Here is a 13,995-nt window from a genome sequence, read left to right as displayed (position 1 = left end):
TGGACAACCAAATTAAATGGAAGTCTTTCCATCTCCTGTTCTCTCTAACGGTGACCCCGTTAGAAAATTTACTTTCAATCTCGGCCATTAATTTTTTAAGGGCCGAGATTGAAACCCCTAAAAGTTAAATTAATTCCTTTTTTTTTGTTGAAACAGTTAAATTAATTCCTTTCTTCTTTAAAAAATTTACTTTCAATCTCGGCCCTTAAATTTAAGGGCCGAGATTGAATCCTCTAAAAGTTAATTAATTCCCTTCTTCTTGGATCAGTCATTCTTCTCAACTTCAAGGAACACAAACTCAACCTTAAAAGAAGTTCACTATTTCTCATCACCAACTTCCTTCAAATTGATTATTTCAACAAAAAAAAAAAACTTCCTCCAAATTGATCTCGTTTTTTAAATTGTTGTTGGTTCTTTATTCGAAAGTATGGTAAATTAGAGATTTGTTTTCGTCACCATTTTAGTTTAGTGTGTATATGGAAGATATTCAAATGTATTAGGACCTTTTACGTATTGCGTCTTTTATTTTTGTTGTGAATTCGTTAATTTCTGTTGTAAACTCATTGCGTGTATATGGGGTTATTTTTAAGAAGCTAATTGATGTTATGTTCACAATTATGAATAAGTTTTGTATTATTTCTTTACCACTTAAAAGCCATTCCAAACTTTCCTGCAATGGTGTTGGAGTTAGTTCTTTACATCAAGATTCTTCATTATGTATTGATCAACTATCATGCAAGAGATACACGGGTATAAGGAAGTAAAAAATAAAAGCAATTTATATAGAGACAGATATTAAACTTCAACAAAAAAAATTAGATAGAATAATGAGTATTTCCTGTCACTGTATTTTTAGTTTAATAACTCAATGTATCTCTTGCAACAAAAAAACTCCATCTGGCTCAAACAAAAAACTCCATGTATTAATACCATGACAAAATTCTCTCAAGATTAAAATTAAAAAAAAATAAAATACACACATTCATGTAACCATAATCATAGATGTGGGAGATTGTGATGACTCTCTTGAGTGGCATTGAATGTTGCATATTGTGTATCACAATAATAACTTTCTTGAGTAGCGTTGAATCCCATATGTTGTAGATCATCATCTCCCTAAAAAAAATAAAATACTTTATTATACTTGTATTTCTTAAAAAATATTTAAACAAAAAAAACAACTATGTGAATAATAACTAACCTTGTTTCTCTTGTTACTTGACACATCTTTTTTCTTCGATTTGGCGAAAAGTGTAGACTCTAACCTTTTAGTACGAGGTCGCCCCTTACGCTTCACACAATATGGATCAAGCAAGATTTCTTCATTATCATTACCGTTGGAAGTACTACCTACATTAGTTCTTGAGATTGGAGCTGGATTAACACTCTGTTTAAACAAAGGTATAGTTTTTTTCTCATTCTCAACCCACTCAATATATCGTTCACAACGGCGATCATCATCGCACGACAAGTCTGCGAGTTCAGTAAATGCACGGCATAATCGATCATAGGTACGAAGATTTTCACTTAATGTCCAATCATCATATCCAATTGACAACTTTGTGTGTGCTCTCGTAACATCATTTCTCCACCTACGAAGAATGTATTTCTCAGGAATAAAGTCAATACCAAAATCAAGCAACACTAATATAGAATGCCTACACAATAAGCCCTTAGACTCAAACATAAGACAACTACAATGTATACTACTACTCGTATGATTGCAACAAACTTTATAAACCATTCTTTTCTTCATTCCATCTCCAATGACAATATCAGCCCGTACGTCATGTACAGTTAACATGTCATCGTGGTACCTATTTGTTTCTTTGCAATATAACAATTCAATCAACTCAGTTTGAAATTCTTTAAATTTCTCTGTGGTGTACACTTGTTGAGCTTGTTTCTCCATTGCAAATCTCGTTACACATGGTATCTTGTGTGCATATGACCTAAAGTCCGCCTCCGCCTCCTTTTGGGCTTTATCTCTCAATGCGCGACCATATTGTTCAACAAATTGTTTTAGAGTTGTTTTAGAATGAACATAACCATCAAAAAAAGCATTCACACTTTCACTTCGTTGTGTACTTGACATGCCAGCCCAAAAACTATTGTTAAGGTAAATTGGAATCCAACGATACCTATCCACGTATAGTTTAGTTAACCATTTATGTTGATGTAAACCATATTTGTTAAGCATGTTTAACCAACCTTCTTCAAACTCTCTGGGGTCTTGTGAATCATATATTAAACGGTTCAATGTCGAACTGATCTGATCTTTTTGTTTATTGCTACAAAACTTTACAGGAAACTTCTTCAAAATATGCCATAAACACCATCTATGTCTAGTGTTAGGAAAGACTATCTCAATGGCATTCTGCATTGCCTTACATTGGTCTGTAATTATTCCTTGAGGATGACAATTATCCATGCAAGCGAGCCATGCTTGAAACAACCAAACAAATGTACATGTGTCTTCATTTGAAATGAGACCACACCCGAGTAAAATTGTATGACCATGATGATTTACTCCGACAAACGGAGCAAATGGCATTTCGTATTTGTTAGTCAAGTAAGTTGTATCAAATGCAACCACATCGCCAAATTCTTTATAAGATTTTCTACTCTTTCCATCGGCCCAAAATACATTTTTCAATCTACCTTCTTCATCGTGGTCCATACAATAGAAAAAATCTTTATTTTGCGATTGCATCTTCAAGAAATAACGTTGAACTGCAACCACATCACCTTCACCAAGACGCAATCGCCTAACTTTTGCTAGGTAATTCTGACAATCTTTTTTGTTTACAGTCAAGTTTTCATAACCATGTGCATCTTCAACAATCGTCCCAAAATTCTTACATACTCGAATTCCTGCTCTATCATGCAATTCTAAAGCCCTTTTTACCGATGGCTTGATATTTCTGTTGCATTTATAAAATCTAGACTTACTAGGACTTAATGGATGGTTGTGATCGAGATAGGAAGACGTGATTTTCCATCTCTCGTCTCCTTCAAGGGTTATTCTAATCTTAACTAAACAACCTGTCTTGGAAGAGGGTTTCGGGTTTAAGCAATTCGAAGAAGTACTTTTAGGTTTCCCTTCTCTACCGCACGAAAAAGTAACCCATCGAAGTAAACCACTACAATCTCTTTTACTAGTTCTTTTCTTTGAAGGAAATCCCGATAAAAACGCATATTTCTTAAAAAGTTCAAACACAAACTCAGGATTATCGTGTATCTTTCCAATCTTTAGTAAATCCAATAGTTCTAATTTACTATATTTCGAACAATCAACTTTCTTTTCACTATCGACACAATCATCCTCGGGTTCATCATCATCCTCGGATCCACAATCATTTTTGGTCCCAATATTCTCATTATCTATATCTTCCTCAAAATCTACATTATATTCCATAGGTATTCCTCCTTCCATATATGCCTTGAATAAAACAATGAGAAATAAAAACAATCTATATATCAAGAACAACAGTGGGACATTAAAAGTAAATATAAATGTACTGAAAAAAAAATAAGTTGTGATTTAAAATCTAGTGAAAGTTGGAGAGAAATGGGAAACCACTTTAAACAATTTATCAATGCACACTAAGCTAAAATGGTAATGAAAACAAATGCCTAAAGTTACCTTACTTTTGAAGAAGGAGATGAGTAGAGAACTAACAACAACTTCACAAAACGAGATCGATTTGAAAGAAGATGGTGATGAGAAATGATGAACTTCTAAGTTAGGGTTTTGTTCTTTAGAGTTGGGAAGAATGACTGATCCAAGAAGAAAGGAATTAATTAACTTTTAGGGGTTTCAATCTCGGCCCTTAAAAAATTAATGGCCGAGATTGAAAGTAAATTTTCTAACGGGGTCACCGTTAGAGAGAACGGGAGATGGAAAGACTTCCATTTAATTTGGTTGTCCACGTTGGAGAGAGAAACAATTTTTTCTCTCTCCAACTTTTTGACTTACCTGACAACCCATGTGGGAAGCCCCTTGGCTTGTTGTCCAAGTGGACGGGACGGTCTAAGGGGCAGTCCCTCAAAACGGTCTGTCTAGGCTTTTTGATATGTATACATATTAGTATTCCTTTACCTGTGTTATCGTCCAAGTTTGTATGAGAAAATGCAGTCTCCAGACCTGACCTAAAAGTTGAAACTAATTTAGTAATCACGCCAACTAATAGTTGGTTACTAAGATAATCATACTTTCAATTACATTATATTAAAGTAATCTTTAAAATACACTATCTTTATTTATACGTAGCAAGGGTGTGGGTGAGGGGGTGCGGTCACACCGGGCCCTCTCTTCCCAAACATATCTACAAAAATCTGAGTAAAGACCTTATGATCTGAAGCCACTTTAGTGTGAGAATAGTCTCACTTGGGAGAATGACTATCTAGTAACCAAGAATATAATGTCTACGTCCCTTCCACTCATTGCCAATTGATTTTGAGTTTGATAACCACAAACTTAACATGATATTAGAACTAGGGTCACGCGCGATAGGCTTAAAAGCCACACGTACTCCATGTCACCCGAAAAAAAACATGTGCTAGGCTAACCACGTCACACGTGAAGGGGCGTGTGAGAATAACTAGCAACCAAGAATGTAATGTATAGGTCATCTCCACTCATTGCCAATTGGTGTTGAGTTGGATGACCACAAACTTAATATGGTATGTAAGCTAAGTCCACACGTTATAGGTTTAAAAGCCGCACGTGGTCCACGCCACCCGAAACAAAAAAAAAAAACGTGTTAGGTTAACCACACCACACGTGAGGGGCGTGTGAGAATAGTCCCACATGGGAGAAGGGGTAACTAGCAACCAAGAATATAATGTACAAGTCCTCTCCAGTCGTTGCCATTTTGTTTTGAGTTGGATGACCACAAATTTAACAGAGAATAGTCTCACATAGAAGAATGACTATCTAGCAACCAAGAATATAATGTCTAGGTCCCTTCCACTAATTGCCAATTGGATTTATATTGGACGACCACACGCGTAACATTTAGTACATGTTCGCTCTATCTGACACAATGCTCGCAATGTTAGAAATGAAGGTAATGGGAGATGAGAGATTAGGAATAAAAGAGAACAATCGCGAAGAAGCCATTAGAAATCAAATGAAATTCATGAATTCGAGAGAGAGATCAGAGTTTATTTCATTTCAGAAACACAAAGATTAGTTTGAGTTTATATCTTTCAACTGTTGTTACCAACTCTTCAAAGACTTTTTTGGTAGAGTTAGTTAAACCTATTCTATAGGCACCTCTTTCTAAAGGCATCACACGTATTTCTATTTATCTTTTGATACTTCTTACACTCTTCAAACACCTTCTTTGAGCTCTTCATTTGATTAGTTCTCTGTCAAAGTGTACAAAGTTGGAATACACTAGGAAAAAGGCTAGAACTCGTAAACTACATTTCGTTGTACGTGGTTGTGTCTGCTTTTCTTTTTTTTTTTTTGAAAAACGTATCTATCACGTATCTATCAGGAAGTGCTGAAAAGAATAATATTGTCAAGGAAAAAGACATATCGATTTTATATCATTCTTGAATAGTAATTAATATTTAAAACAGTAAGTGATGAATGCATATTTGGAATTATTATCTATCAAATTATGTGAGCTTCAATATATCTCAAAGGAAAATAATTAAGCACTGAAGAACTATACGAAAAACTCCACCTATCAAATGGGAAACCAGTTTATTGAACGATAAAGTTGAGTTTTCATATCCCAATCTATAGATATTTGAGAAGATTAGACTGAATTATCTTAGGACCAATCTAAATAAGACATGCCCCATTCCTATCCCTGGTCAAAATTGAAAATTAAATGAGTTTTTAAGAGAGAGGACGAGAAAAATAAAATTTTCATACTCAACCAACTCCCAACTACTTATACTTTATTTTTCAACAAAATTTCAAGAGAAATTTAAGTTGTCTTATATGTTTAGTCTCAATTAAGATTTTCTTTCCTACCTGTCATAACAAAGATCTTCAACCAAAAGAACATCTAAAAACTTAAAAATTACTCCTAGGTGTGATTTTCTAGATGGATATTTCTGTATTTAGTATTGAGTTCTCGGTTAAGATTTTTGAATAGAAATCTCAAATAATGAGTTTTTTGGTGAGACATCTTAAAGTTAAATGATGTCATATCGTATTAAGATCCAAACATAATTTGGCACTAAAGACTGTTTTTGGTGAAGTACTAAAAAAAAAAAAAAATCATAGGTGACAATTAAAATCTTTCTTTGAAGTCTTGCATTGGTGGAGCTATAACTTTACCTTTGTAATCAGAGTGACCGAACAAAAAATGTACACGGAAGTGTATCACACGATGAGCAACTACATTAATCCCGTGGGGCATCCCCCGAACCACCATTATTAATTGAGGCTATATTATATATGAATCTGTGATTGCTCTTTGAGGGTGTGCATTATTTAGGGTAATATAACAATCAATATATTCACAAACAAAAAAAAAGTAAAGCTTTAACAGAAAAGGTACAAATACAAACAATAAGGATAGTCCGTGAGGAATGTTTTAAAAGCGCGCTAGGAGCGCTGAAGGTCTCTCTTCTCTTTACATGCTCCCCGTAGAATTTGTCTCAGAGAAGTCCTGTAAAGAAGGTTTTTAACACTTCCTCTCGGGTAAGTAGAGTTATCAACACGAAGCCACGCATAATAAGGGGGCGCCTATAGAACTTTCCGAGAGCAAACGTTTTATAGGGGCCTCCCCTAAGTGTTATATGTGCTTCCTTCCTTCCACAAACTCCCTCACAAATTTGCGGAGGCATCTGCAACGTTTTATAAGGGCCTCCCGTAAGGCGCGCTTTTAAAACTACCCACGGTAGAGTTATCAACACTAACCACCAGTCCACCCTGACTACCTTATTTGGGTATAGTATAAGGTTTTTATTTGGCATAGGTTTGTTACGGATCAGCCCAAAGCTCTCCGCCCGATCAATCTAGGCATTAAACCTACCCGTAGAAATCTAGTAAGTGCGTCAGAGAAGAAAGTGTTACACTATAAATTATATTCTTGGTTGCTAGATAGTCTTTCTCCTCTGTGGGACTATTCTCACACGCCCCCTCACCTGTGGGGTGATTTTTTTTCGGGTGAAGTAGAGCACATATTGCTTTTAAACCTATCACGTGTGGCCCTAGCTCTGATACCATGTTAAGTTTGTGGTCATTCAACTCAAAACTAATGGGCAATAAGTGGAGAGGACCTAAGCATTATATTCTTGTTTGCTATATAGCTCTTGTCATGTGATACTATTCTCACACGTAGGTTTATTAAGGATCAACCGAAGGTTCTCCGCCAGATCAATCTACGCATTAAACATACCGAGATAAATCAAACAATTACGTAGGAGAAGGTTTTAAATTATTAGTTATGTCTAAAGTTGTTCTAACAAATGTTTTGATGAGTACTTTGTACATGAAAGTTTTTATTTGGTATTTTGGCATAGGTTTTGTTACGGATTAGCCGTAACTTCTCCACGCGATCAATCTAAGCATTAAACCTACCCAGAGAAACCTAATAAGTACGCAAGAGAAGGTATTACGCTACGAGTTACATCTTAAATTGTTCCAACGTACAAATGTTTTGATGAGTATTTTGTAAATGAAACTTCTGTTTGACATCATATAACTGCAAGAAAAACGAGCACTCGTTGAAGATGAATCAAACTCCTTTTTTGGCATTCTTACCAACTTAAAGATGGTGTTAGTTAGGATTTTGATCAACTCAAAGAAGTTCATGAAGGCGAGGAGGTTGTAGAGAAAAGCTCTTTTAATTTCATACTCAAAATGCATGAAGCATCTACCTCTAACCCATATAACAACTAACAACATTAACTAACTCATTAAAAGGAGAAAATATTCTAATCAAAAATACCCATTTAATCATTCAATTGAAGTAAAGAGAGCGAGCGAGAGAGATGGTGAAGGAGTACTGTGTGACAGGAGGGACTGGGTTTATAGCGGCTAACATAGTGAAGGTTTTATTGGAAAAAGGTTACAAGGTTAGGGCAACCGTGCGAGATCCAGGTTCCCTCTCTTTCTTCCTTCAACGATGTTCAAAAAGAAGCTGAAATGGTCGGCTCCCATTGAACGGGTTCTCTCTTCACACTGCCCGTCCAATAGGTGCCTGGCCACGTAGATTTCAAACTGTGTTCGGCCCATTTTTTCAGGCCCTTTAGCATTTTATTTCTTCTTCCTTCCCCATCCTTTTGTTGTTAGTGTGGTATTTGGTCTTCTTACTCCAGAATGTGGAGTGAGCTCTTGGGCCTTTCTTACCCCCGAGGAGGTTTGGGCCTCTCTCACCCGGAAAACTATCTCAAGAGCTGAGCCTATCATACTTAAAAAGTGAACACCTCCCACATTGAGTGGGGAGAAACTCCAACAAACTTTTCCTTCACATAACGGGACCTGCCGACCTGGAAACTATGTTCTCGCTCCACAATAAGGCCTAAAAGACTTGGTAAAACTGAATTCTGATACCATTTGTGGGTGTGATCTCAAACATTCGACTCGTGCCAATGGCCTTGAACCTCTCTGGACTTAAAATTTAGATCAAGAGGCTAGACTTTATCTCACACTTAGAGAGTGACCATCATCACCTCCCACAACTAATTGATGTACTTGAGATACTTAAAGGTATCTAGCCGTGCTAAAACACTTGGTCATTGGAGGCTCTTCCTTGCCTTGAACTTCAAAAAAACTGGAAAACAAAAGAAGATCACTCTTTTACCAATCTTGAACCTTATTCTTCTTTTGTCTTCATTTTTACTAGACAATGTAGAAAAGGTTGGGTTTCTTTTGGAGATGAATGGGGCAAAGGAAAGACTAAAGCTAATAAAAGCTGATCTTATGGCTGATGGAAGCTTCGACAATGCCGTAGATGGCGTGGACGGTGTATTTCATACCGCATCACCTGTTCTCGTCCCTTACGACAATGATGTTCAGGCAAGTCACCAAAACAAAACAGGGAGAAACAAAACATCTTTTTAGTTAAAGAGAGAAGGATTTTACTTCTGGGATTGTTATAGAGGTGGTTTAACTTGAAAATGTTTCACTCGTTGCAGGCAACTTTGATCGATCCAACTATTAAGGGAACGGTGAATGTTCTGAAGTCATGCTCTAAAACAAGTTCGATAAAGCGAGTCGTGCTTACCTCTTCGTGTTCTGCTGTCAGATACCGCTACGATGCACAAGAAATCTCCCCTCTAAATGAAACCCATTGGAGCGATTGCGAATATTGTAAAAATTACAAAGTACTACACTTAAACCTTTTCTAAGTTGCGATTCAGACCCAAGTAACATTTTAGAATGTTTCCAACATTATTTTTCAACTTCTGAATCATCAAATCACACTCGTGAAAACATATGATACTATAACGGTCATACTCATCCAAACGGGCCAGATGTAGATAAACTAGTAATGTAAACACTCGGTTCAGACAAGTTTGATTCAGATAATCCCGACTCAGATGACAATTTACCTTGTATTTTTCTGACATGTAGTTGTGGTACCCATACGCAAAGACATTAGCGGAGGAACAGGCATGGGAATTCGCCAAGAAGAGTGGAATAGATCTAGTGGTAGTGAACCCATCTTTCGTTGTGGGTCCTTTGCTTGGTCCATATCCAACAAGCACACTTCTTATGATACTTGCAATTGTAAAAGGTTGCATTTTACTTTCACCCCTCTCATTTACCTCCATTACAATTTTTATACTAACTAGAACCAGCAAACTTCTCATGGACCTGATTTTTACTCCTAAAGAGTTTCATGAATTTTCTCGTTTAGGAGTACAAGGCGAATATCCGAATTTCAACGTGGGTTTCGTTCACATAGATGACGCAGTTGCTGCACATATCTTAGCCATGGAAGAGCCTAAAGCATCAGGCAGGCTTATATGTTCAAGTTCCGTCGCTCATTTTTCAGAGATTATCAAAATGCTCAAGTCTAAGTATCCATCCTACCCCTACGAAAACAAGTGAGTAAATAACTACTTAAGAATCTAGGGTCTTGTTTTTGTTTTTTCTTTCTCATTTTCTCTATCTGAGTCTGTCTGAATCTGAGTTGATTTTGGGTCCGCTTCAAATGATTAAGATGCAGACGAGTCAATTCCAAACAATATGGAGAAAAAAAAACACCACCTTCGACTATTTTTTATTCCTGTACCTGCTCTTATTTGTAAGTAAGTTTTGATGGTATTGTAGGTGTGCTGAATCGAAAGGAAATGACAATCCACATAGTCTGGATACAAGCAAGATTCATCAGTTGGGTTTTCCTGCATTCAAAACTATTCCCGAAATGTTCGAAGACTGTATCAAAAGCTTCCAGGAGAAGGGATTTCTCTGAACTTCTAATCACCTAAAACTACTCCGGTTGTTGCACGGATTAAACTAAGTATCTATAACCCTAATAGAAGTAGCAAACTGTAATACAATAAGTTCATGGATAGGACAAAAGGCAAGAAACTATATAATTTGTCTAAGAATTAAGAGTCGGAAGTTGAAGCTCACATTAAAATTTTAAAACTATAGTGAAGTTGTTATCTATAAGCATAACTGTTGTTTTCCCGACTCACTAAGGGTCAAACAGAATCCCACAAGGGAAAGCAATAGATTTCAGTTTTCAGCATCCCTTGTCATCATTTATGAACTATGAAAATGATTTTTGAGAAAACGAAGGAGAACCTATGTGTATGTTTCAGGTAGACGGTAATCAGACATTACAAGCTGGTTTTCAATTGTTCTACCTGTCTTCGGCATGATGTACCAATGCAGAACAAACTTGATGTCATTACCACGAAGGTGTGTTCCCTGCATACGAGTCAAACAAAAATTACCACCTTACTGAATGACGAATAATAAAGTAGAACCACTTGAAAAGAAGTATTAAATTAGTAGTACCTGGTCAATGAAAGAATCTGTGATAATCTGGGTTTCCAGTTTGGCATCGTTCTTGTCCTGGATTATGTGATCCCACAAGGAAATCTGGAACCAAAGCAACAAGCACAAATTACGAATGAAGTAAAGTACGTCACACACTTAATATGGCAGGAATCTGATTAAGGGGATTTTTTACTAGAACATAATAATTATGTCATCTGGAAAGCCACGATAATGCATCCTATGTTTCTCTTCTTTCTTCTTGTACGCCAAAAAATTATGAGAAAAATATGGAAAAATTAAATCTTTCACTAAATTGCCGTATAATATACGGTTGTGTTAACGGGTGGAGCCCAATGTTGCAATGCTGAATTACTTGTGTCGGGGAAAAAGGAGGGAGAGAGAGAGAGAGAGAGACTTCGGACTTCTTCTGACGATAGATCTATTAAGGAGAAAGTTTGGATACTTGTTTTCCTATATTCATATAAATCATCAAAAAGAAATCCAAAGGAAGTTCGTATGTAACTTTGCAAACATTCAAGATTACTGTGTAATAGTTTCATATTGGCAACAGATATGATTTGAAACTAGAAAATTGTCTTATTGATATAACAGAACTAAATGAATTAGTCAAATAAGTAAATATCACAGAAGCAGCCAACATTTGGTTAAGAAGGGTCACCTGATTCACGGAATTTTTCGCAGTTTCATACTCAGCTGTAACGAAGACAAAAGCCTGCAAAGTGAAAGTCAAGTTAACATAAAGATCAAATTAACTAACCCAGTTCTGCAACATCACTAACAATATAATGTTGTAAATCCCATACTGGGATATTCCTTCCAATGATATAAATTACTTTTTTCTTTTGTCAAATGGTCGCATGCTATTAAAGAGGAACAAGAACCTCATCACCAAGGATGGAACCAGCTCTCCTTGATGAAAACCAACCGACGATACCATCCGCCCAAGTTGAGTTTCTCAAAATAGTCTTGTTGTATAAGAAAATATATAACCAAGAAGTAGTATACCTCTCCTTTTAAGTCCCTCGCCATGAAATAGTTTAATTAACACTTGCACTCCCCTCCCTATGGCCTTAAGACGACACTAAGCATTTCGTTACTATTTGCCGTGGCAGGTGTTACCACAACTTAACTTGCACTAGTATGCATGTTTTGTTTTGAAATGAAACAAATGGATCAAGTTAATGCTCCTATTTCGTGTAAATCGTTCTAACTGCTAGGCTTCTAGCTCTCAATGGCAAGAAAATTCACAATATATTTTGTCACAGAAATGGATCAAGTGATAATTGAATAACAAAAACATAAATCAGGATATACCTGCTTTGTGTTCCAGGTAAAAGCGGGTCGTAAATCCATGGACAAGTTTAAGGTCAAGCTGACCTGTAAAGCAAAAGAAAGTATGTTAATATTTACTGTCCATATCAACCAATGATCAATAAATCAATGTCATAAATCAATCAATCAATCAAACTAGAATTGATACCTAAATTACAAACGGTTGCACCTAAATCAATAAAACCCGTAATACATCAAATTGTTTTCTCCAAACGAAATTTCCGGGATACTCTTTTCTGCCTTAGACGAGTGATTTATTAACTATCTCGGGAGAACTTGCTCTTTTTCTCAAAGTCTCTTTGTTACCCTCATATATAAAAATCTATAGGCTCAATTGACAGCAAAACAAAATCTGAGGGACAAACAACTTGATTGACATACAACTTCTATCTGCTGACGAAAACAACAGTTCGAAAATGATCTTTTATATCTTCTTCAAATACATGTTTCAATTTTCAAATCAAAGTGACCTACATCCATATTCATTTACAATTCCTCGATTCCTCATAGTCGAAACAACATAGAATCTAAGAAAAACCCATACCCTCGATTTATACAAGCTAGATAAGAACAAATTTGACTATAAGACTACATTACCTCATCATTTCCGTTTAGCCTCTTCCTGAACCGATTTACTTTCAATACCTGGAAATAAACCGACAAACTATTTCAGTATCCAATTCATAAGTCATGTCTTCCACTATTTCCTTCTCCACTAGAAACAGCACTACTCAAAAATGTTTAATTATCTAATCAACATTTTATAATACATGAAAAAGTGGGGAATCTAAAGCAAGAATTATAATATTTCAAAACCACAAAAAACTCATATCACAAGTGTAAATCAAACCTAGGGCAATAATAAATCTTGCAAGAGTAAAGATGTCATTTTTTATATTCTAAATCAAAATTCGGATTCAGGATACAATTTCAATATCAAACAATTACCCGTAGCTACCAAAGCTTAATAAATCATGCCTCTTTTTCCGTCCAAAATCGACAAGAAAGGGGTTATACAGACAGAAAGAGAAAATATATCTTCACGATGATTAGATCAACAACCCAAAGTCTAAAATCATAATATCTACGACTGGGAATCTATCAATTTGAGAATGAATTTGAATTAGAAAAGCAAATCGAAGAAATAATTAGAAAGGGGGGTTTGGGTGGTGGTAACCTCGAGATGGGCATTGACAGAGGGGTTGTTGTTGAAACTATCGGAGTATGAAGTGATTATGCATAGTAGAGCGAGAAGCAAACTACCCAAGGTCAGAACTGTGCTCAATCGATTCCCGACTGAATGCATTTTTGATCCTAGAGAGAGAAAAAGATGAAAGAGAGAAGAGGGAGATAGGGAGGGACCCGGAGCTTGTCAATTTTTTCTAAGTGTTCGATATGTCGCGTCCGGGCTTTTGAGAGATCGCAACCGAACTAGTTAAGCACGTGTTCCCTATGGAATGTAACGATGAGCAGCGGTCGGTTGCCGAACCAATCAATAAGGTTTGACTAAATATCATCGGCAGAAGCCGAACCAATTAAATTGTCAACCGACTTCTTTCGACCCTATTTGGTTCGAATAGACTGAGTTCGGTTGGTCGATCCAGACGAACTCACATAACCAAATAAAACATAAGGAGAAAAAATGAAGTTGAGCGAAAACAATGAAAGTTAACTTCAATTTCACTCTTTAAATCGATTTGAATACCTATTCT

General features: G+C 36.1%; 3 protein-coding genes across 3 annotated transcripts; 1 reads left to right on the top strand and 2 right to left on the bottom strand.

Moving 5' to 3' along the window:
* Positions 1-797: 797 nt before the first annotated feature.
* LOC147563432 (protein FAR1-RELATED SEQUENCE 4-like) lies at positions 798-3,786 on the bottom strand. The gene is made up of 3 exons (XM_086637801.1): positions 3,647-3,786; positions 1,202-3,442; positions 798-1,116 (listed from the first exon to the last, which is right to left on the bottom strand). The coding sequence occupies exons 2-3, from the start codon at positions 3,434-3,436 to the stop codon at positions 997-999; spliced, it is 2,355 nt and encodes a 784-aa protein (XP_086493927.1). The 5' UTR covers positions 3,437-3,442; positions 3,647-3,786; the 3' UTR covers positions 798-996.
* A 4,039-nt stretch (positions 3,787-7,825) lies between these two features.
* On the top strand, positions 7,826-10,600 carry LOC147563431 (tetraketide alpha-pyrone reductase 2-like). The gene is made up of 6 exons (XM_086637786.1): positions 7,826-8,074; positions 8,820-8,992; positions 9,112-9,300; positions 9,551-9,713; positions 9,837-10,026; positions 10,253-10,600. Exons 1-6 carry the CDS (start codon positions 7,966-7,968, stop codon positions 10,392-10,394), a joined length of 966 nt encoding a protein of 321 aa, XP_086493912.1. The 5' UTR covers positions 7,826-7,965; the 3' UTR covers positions 10,395-10,600.
* On the bottom strand, positions 10,497-13,716 carry LOC147563430 (signal peptidase complex subunit 3B-like). Its single transcript, XM_086637792.1, has 6 exons — positions 13,461-13,716; positions 12,881-12,928; positions 12,266-12,328; positions 11,610-11,663; positions 10,949-11,032; positions 10,497-10,858 (listed from the first exon to the last, which is right to left on the bottom strand). The coding sequence occupies exons 1-6, from the start codon at positions 13,587-13,589 to the stop codon at positions 10,733-10,735; spliced, it is 504 nt and encodes a 167-aa protein (XP_086493918.1). The 5' UTR covers positions 13,590-13,716; the 3' UTR covers positions 10,497-10,732.
* Between the last annotated feature and the right edge of the window lie 279 nt (positions 13,717-13,995).

The sequence above is a fragment of the Eschscholzia californica genome, unplaced genomic scaffold (genome assembly GCF_041429995.1).
Source record: "Eschscholzia californica isolate CP2 unplaced genomic scaffold, dmEscCali1.0.p SCAF_1, whole genome shotgun sequence".
In the NCBI taxonomy this organism is placed as follows: domain Eukaryota; kingdom Viridiplantae; phylum Streptophyta; class Magnoliopsida; order Ranunculales; family Papaveraceae; genus Eschscholzia; species Eschscholzia californica.
The sequence above is the reverse complement of the archived record's forward strand: the minus strand, read 5'-3'. Positions and strand labels throughout refer to the sequence as shown.

Excerpts from the sequence above, each read along its gene's own strand:
- LOC147563432 (XM_086637801.1), bottom strand. The coding sequence starts at position 3,436 with ATGGAAGGAGGAATACCTATGGAATATAATGTAGATTTTGAGGAAGAT. Across the intron at positions 1,117-1,201 it reads CAAGTAACAAGAGAAACAAG|GGAGATGATGATCTACAACA; the intron begins GTTAGTTATTAT and ends TATTTTTTTTAG.
- LOC147563431 (XM_086637786.1), top strand. The coding sequence starts at position 7,966 with ATGGTGAAGGAGTACTGTGTGACAGGAGGGACTGGGTTTATAGCGGCT. Across the intron at positions 9,714-9,836 it reads GATACTTGCAATTGTAAAAG|GAGTACAAGGCGAATATCCG; the intron begins GTTGCATTTTAC and ends TTTCTCGTTTAG. Across the intron at positions 10,027-10,252 it reads TCCTACCCCTACGAAAACAA|GTGTGCTGAATCGAAAGGAA; the intron begins GTGAGTAAATAA and ends ATGGTATTGTAG.
- LOC147563430 (XM_086637792.1), bottom strand. The coding sequence starts at position 13,589 with ATGCATTCAGTCGGGAATCGATTGAGCACAGTTCTGACCTTGGGTAGT. Across the intron at positions 12,929-13,460 it reads CTGTCAATGCCCATCTCGAG|GTATTGAAAGTAAATCGGTT; the intron begins GTTACCACCACC and ends GTTTATTTCCAG. Across the intron at positions 10,859-10,948 it reads CAGATTCTTTCATTGACCAG|GGAACACACCTTCGTGGTAA; the intron begins GTACTACTAATT and ends ACTCGTATGCAG.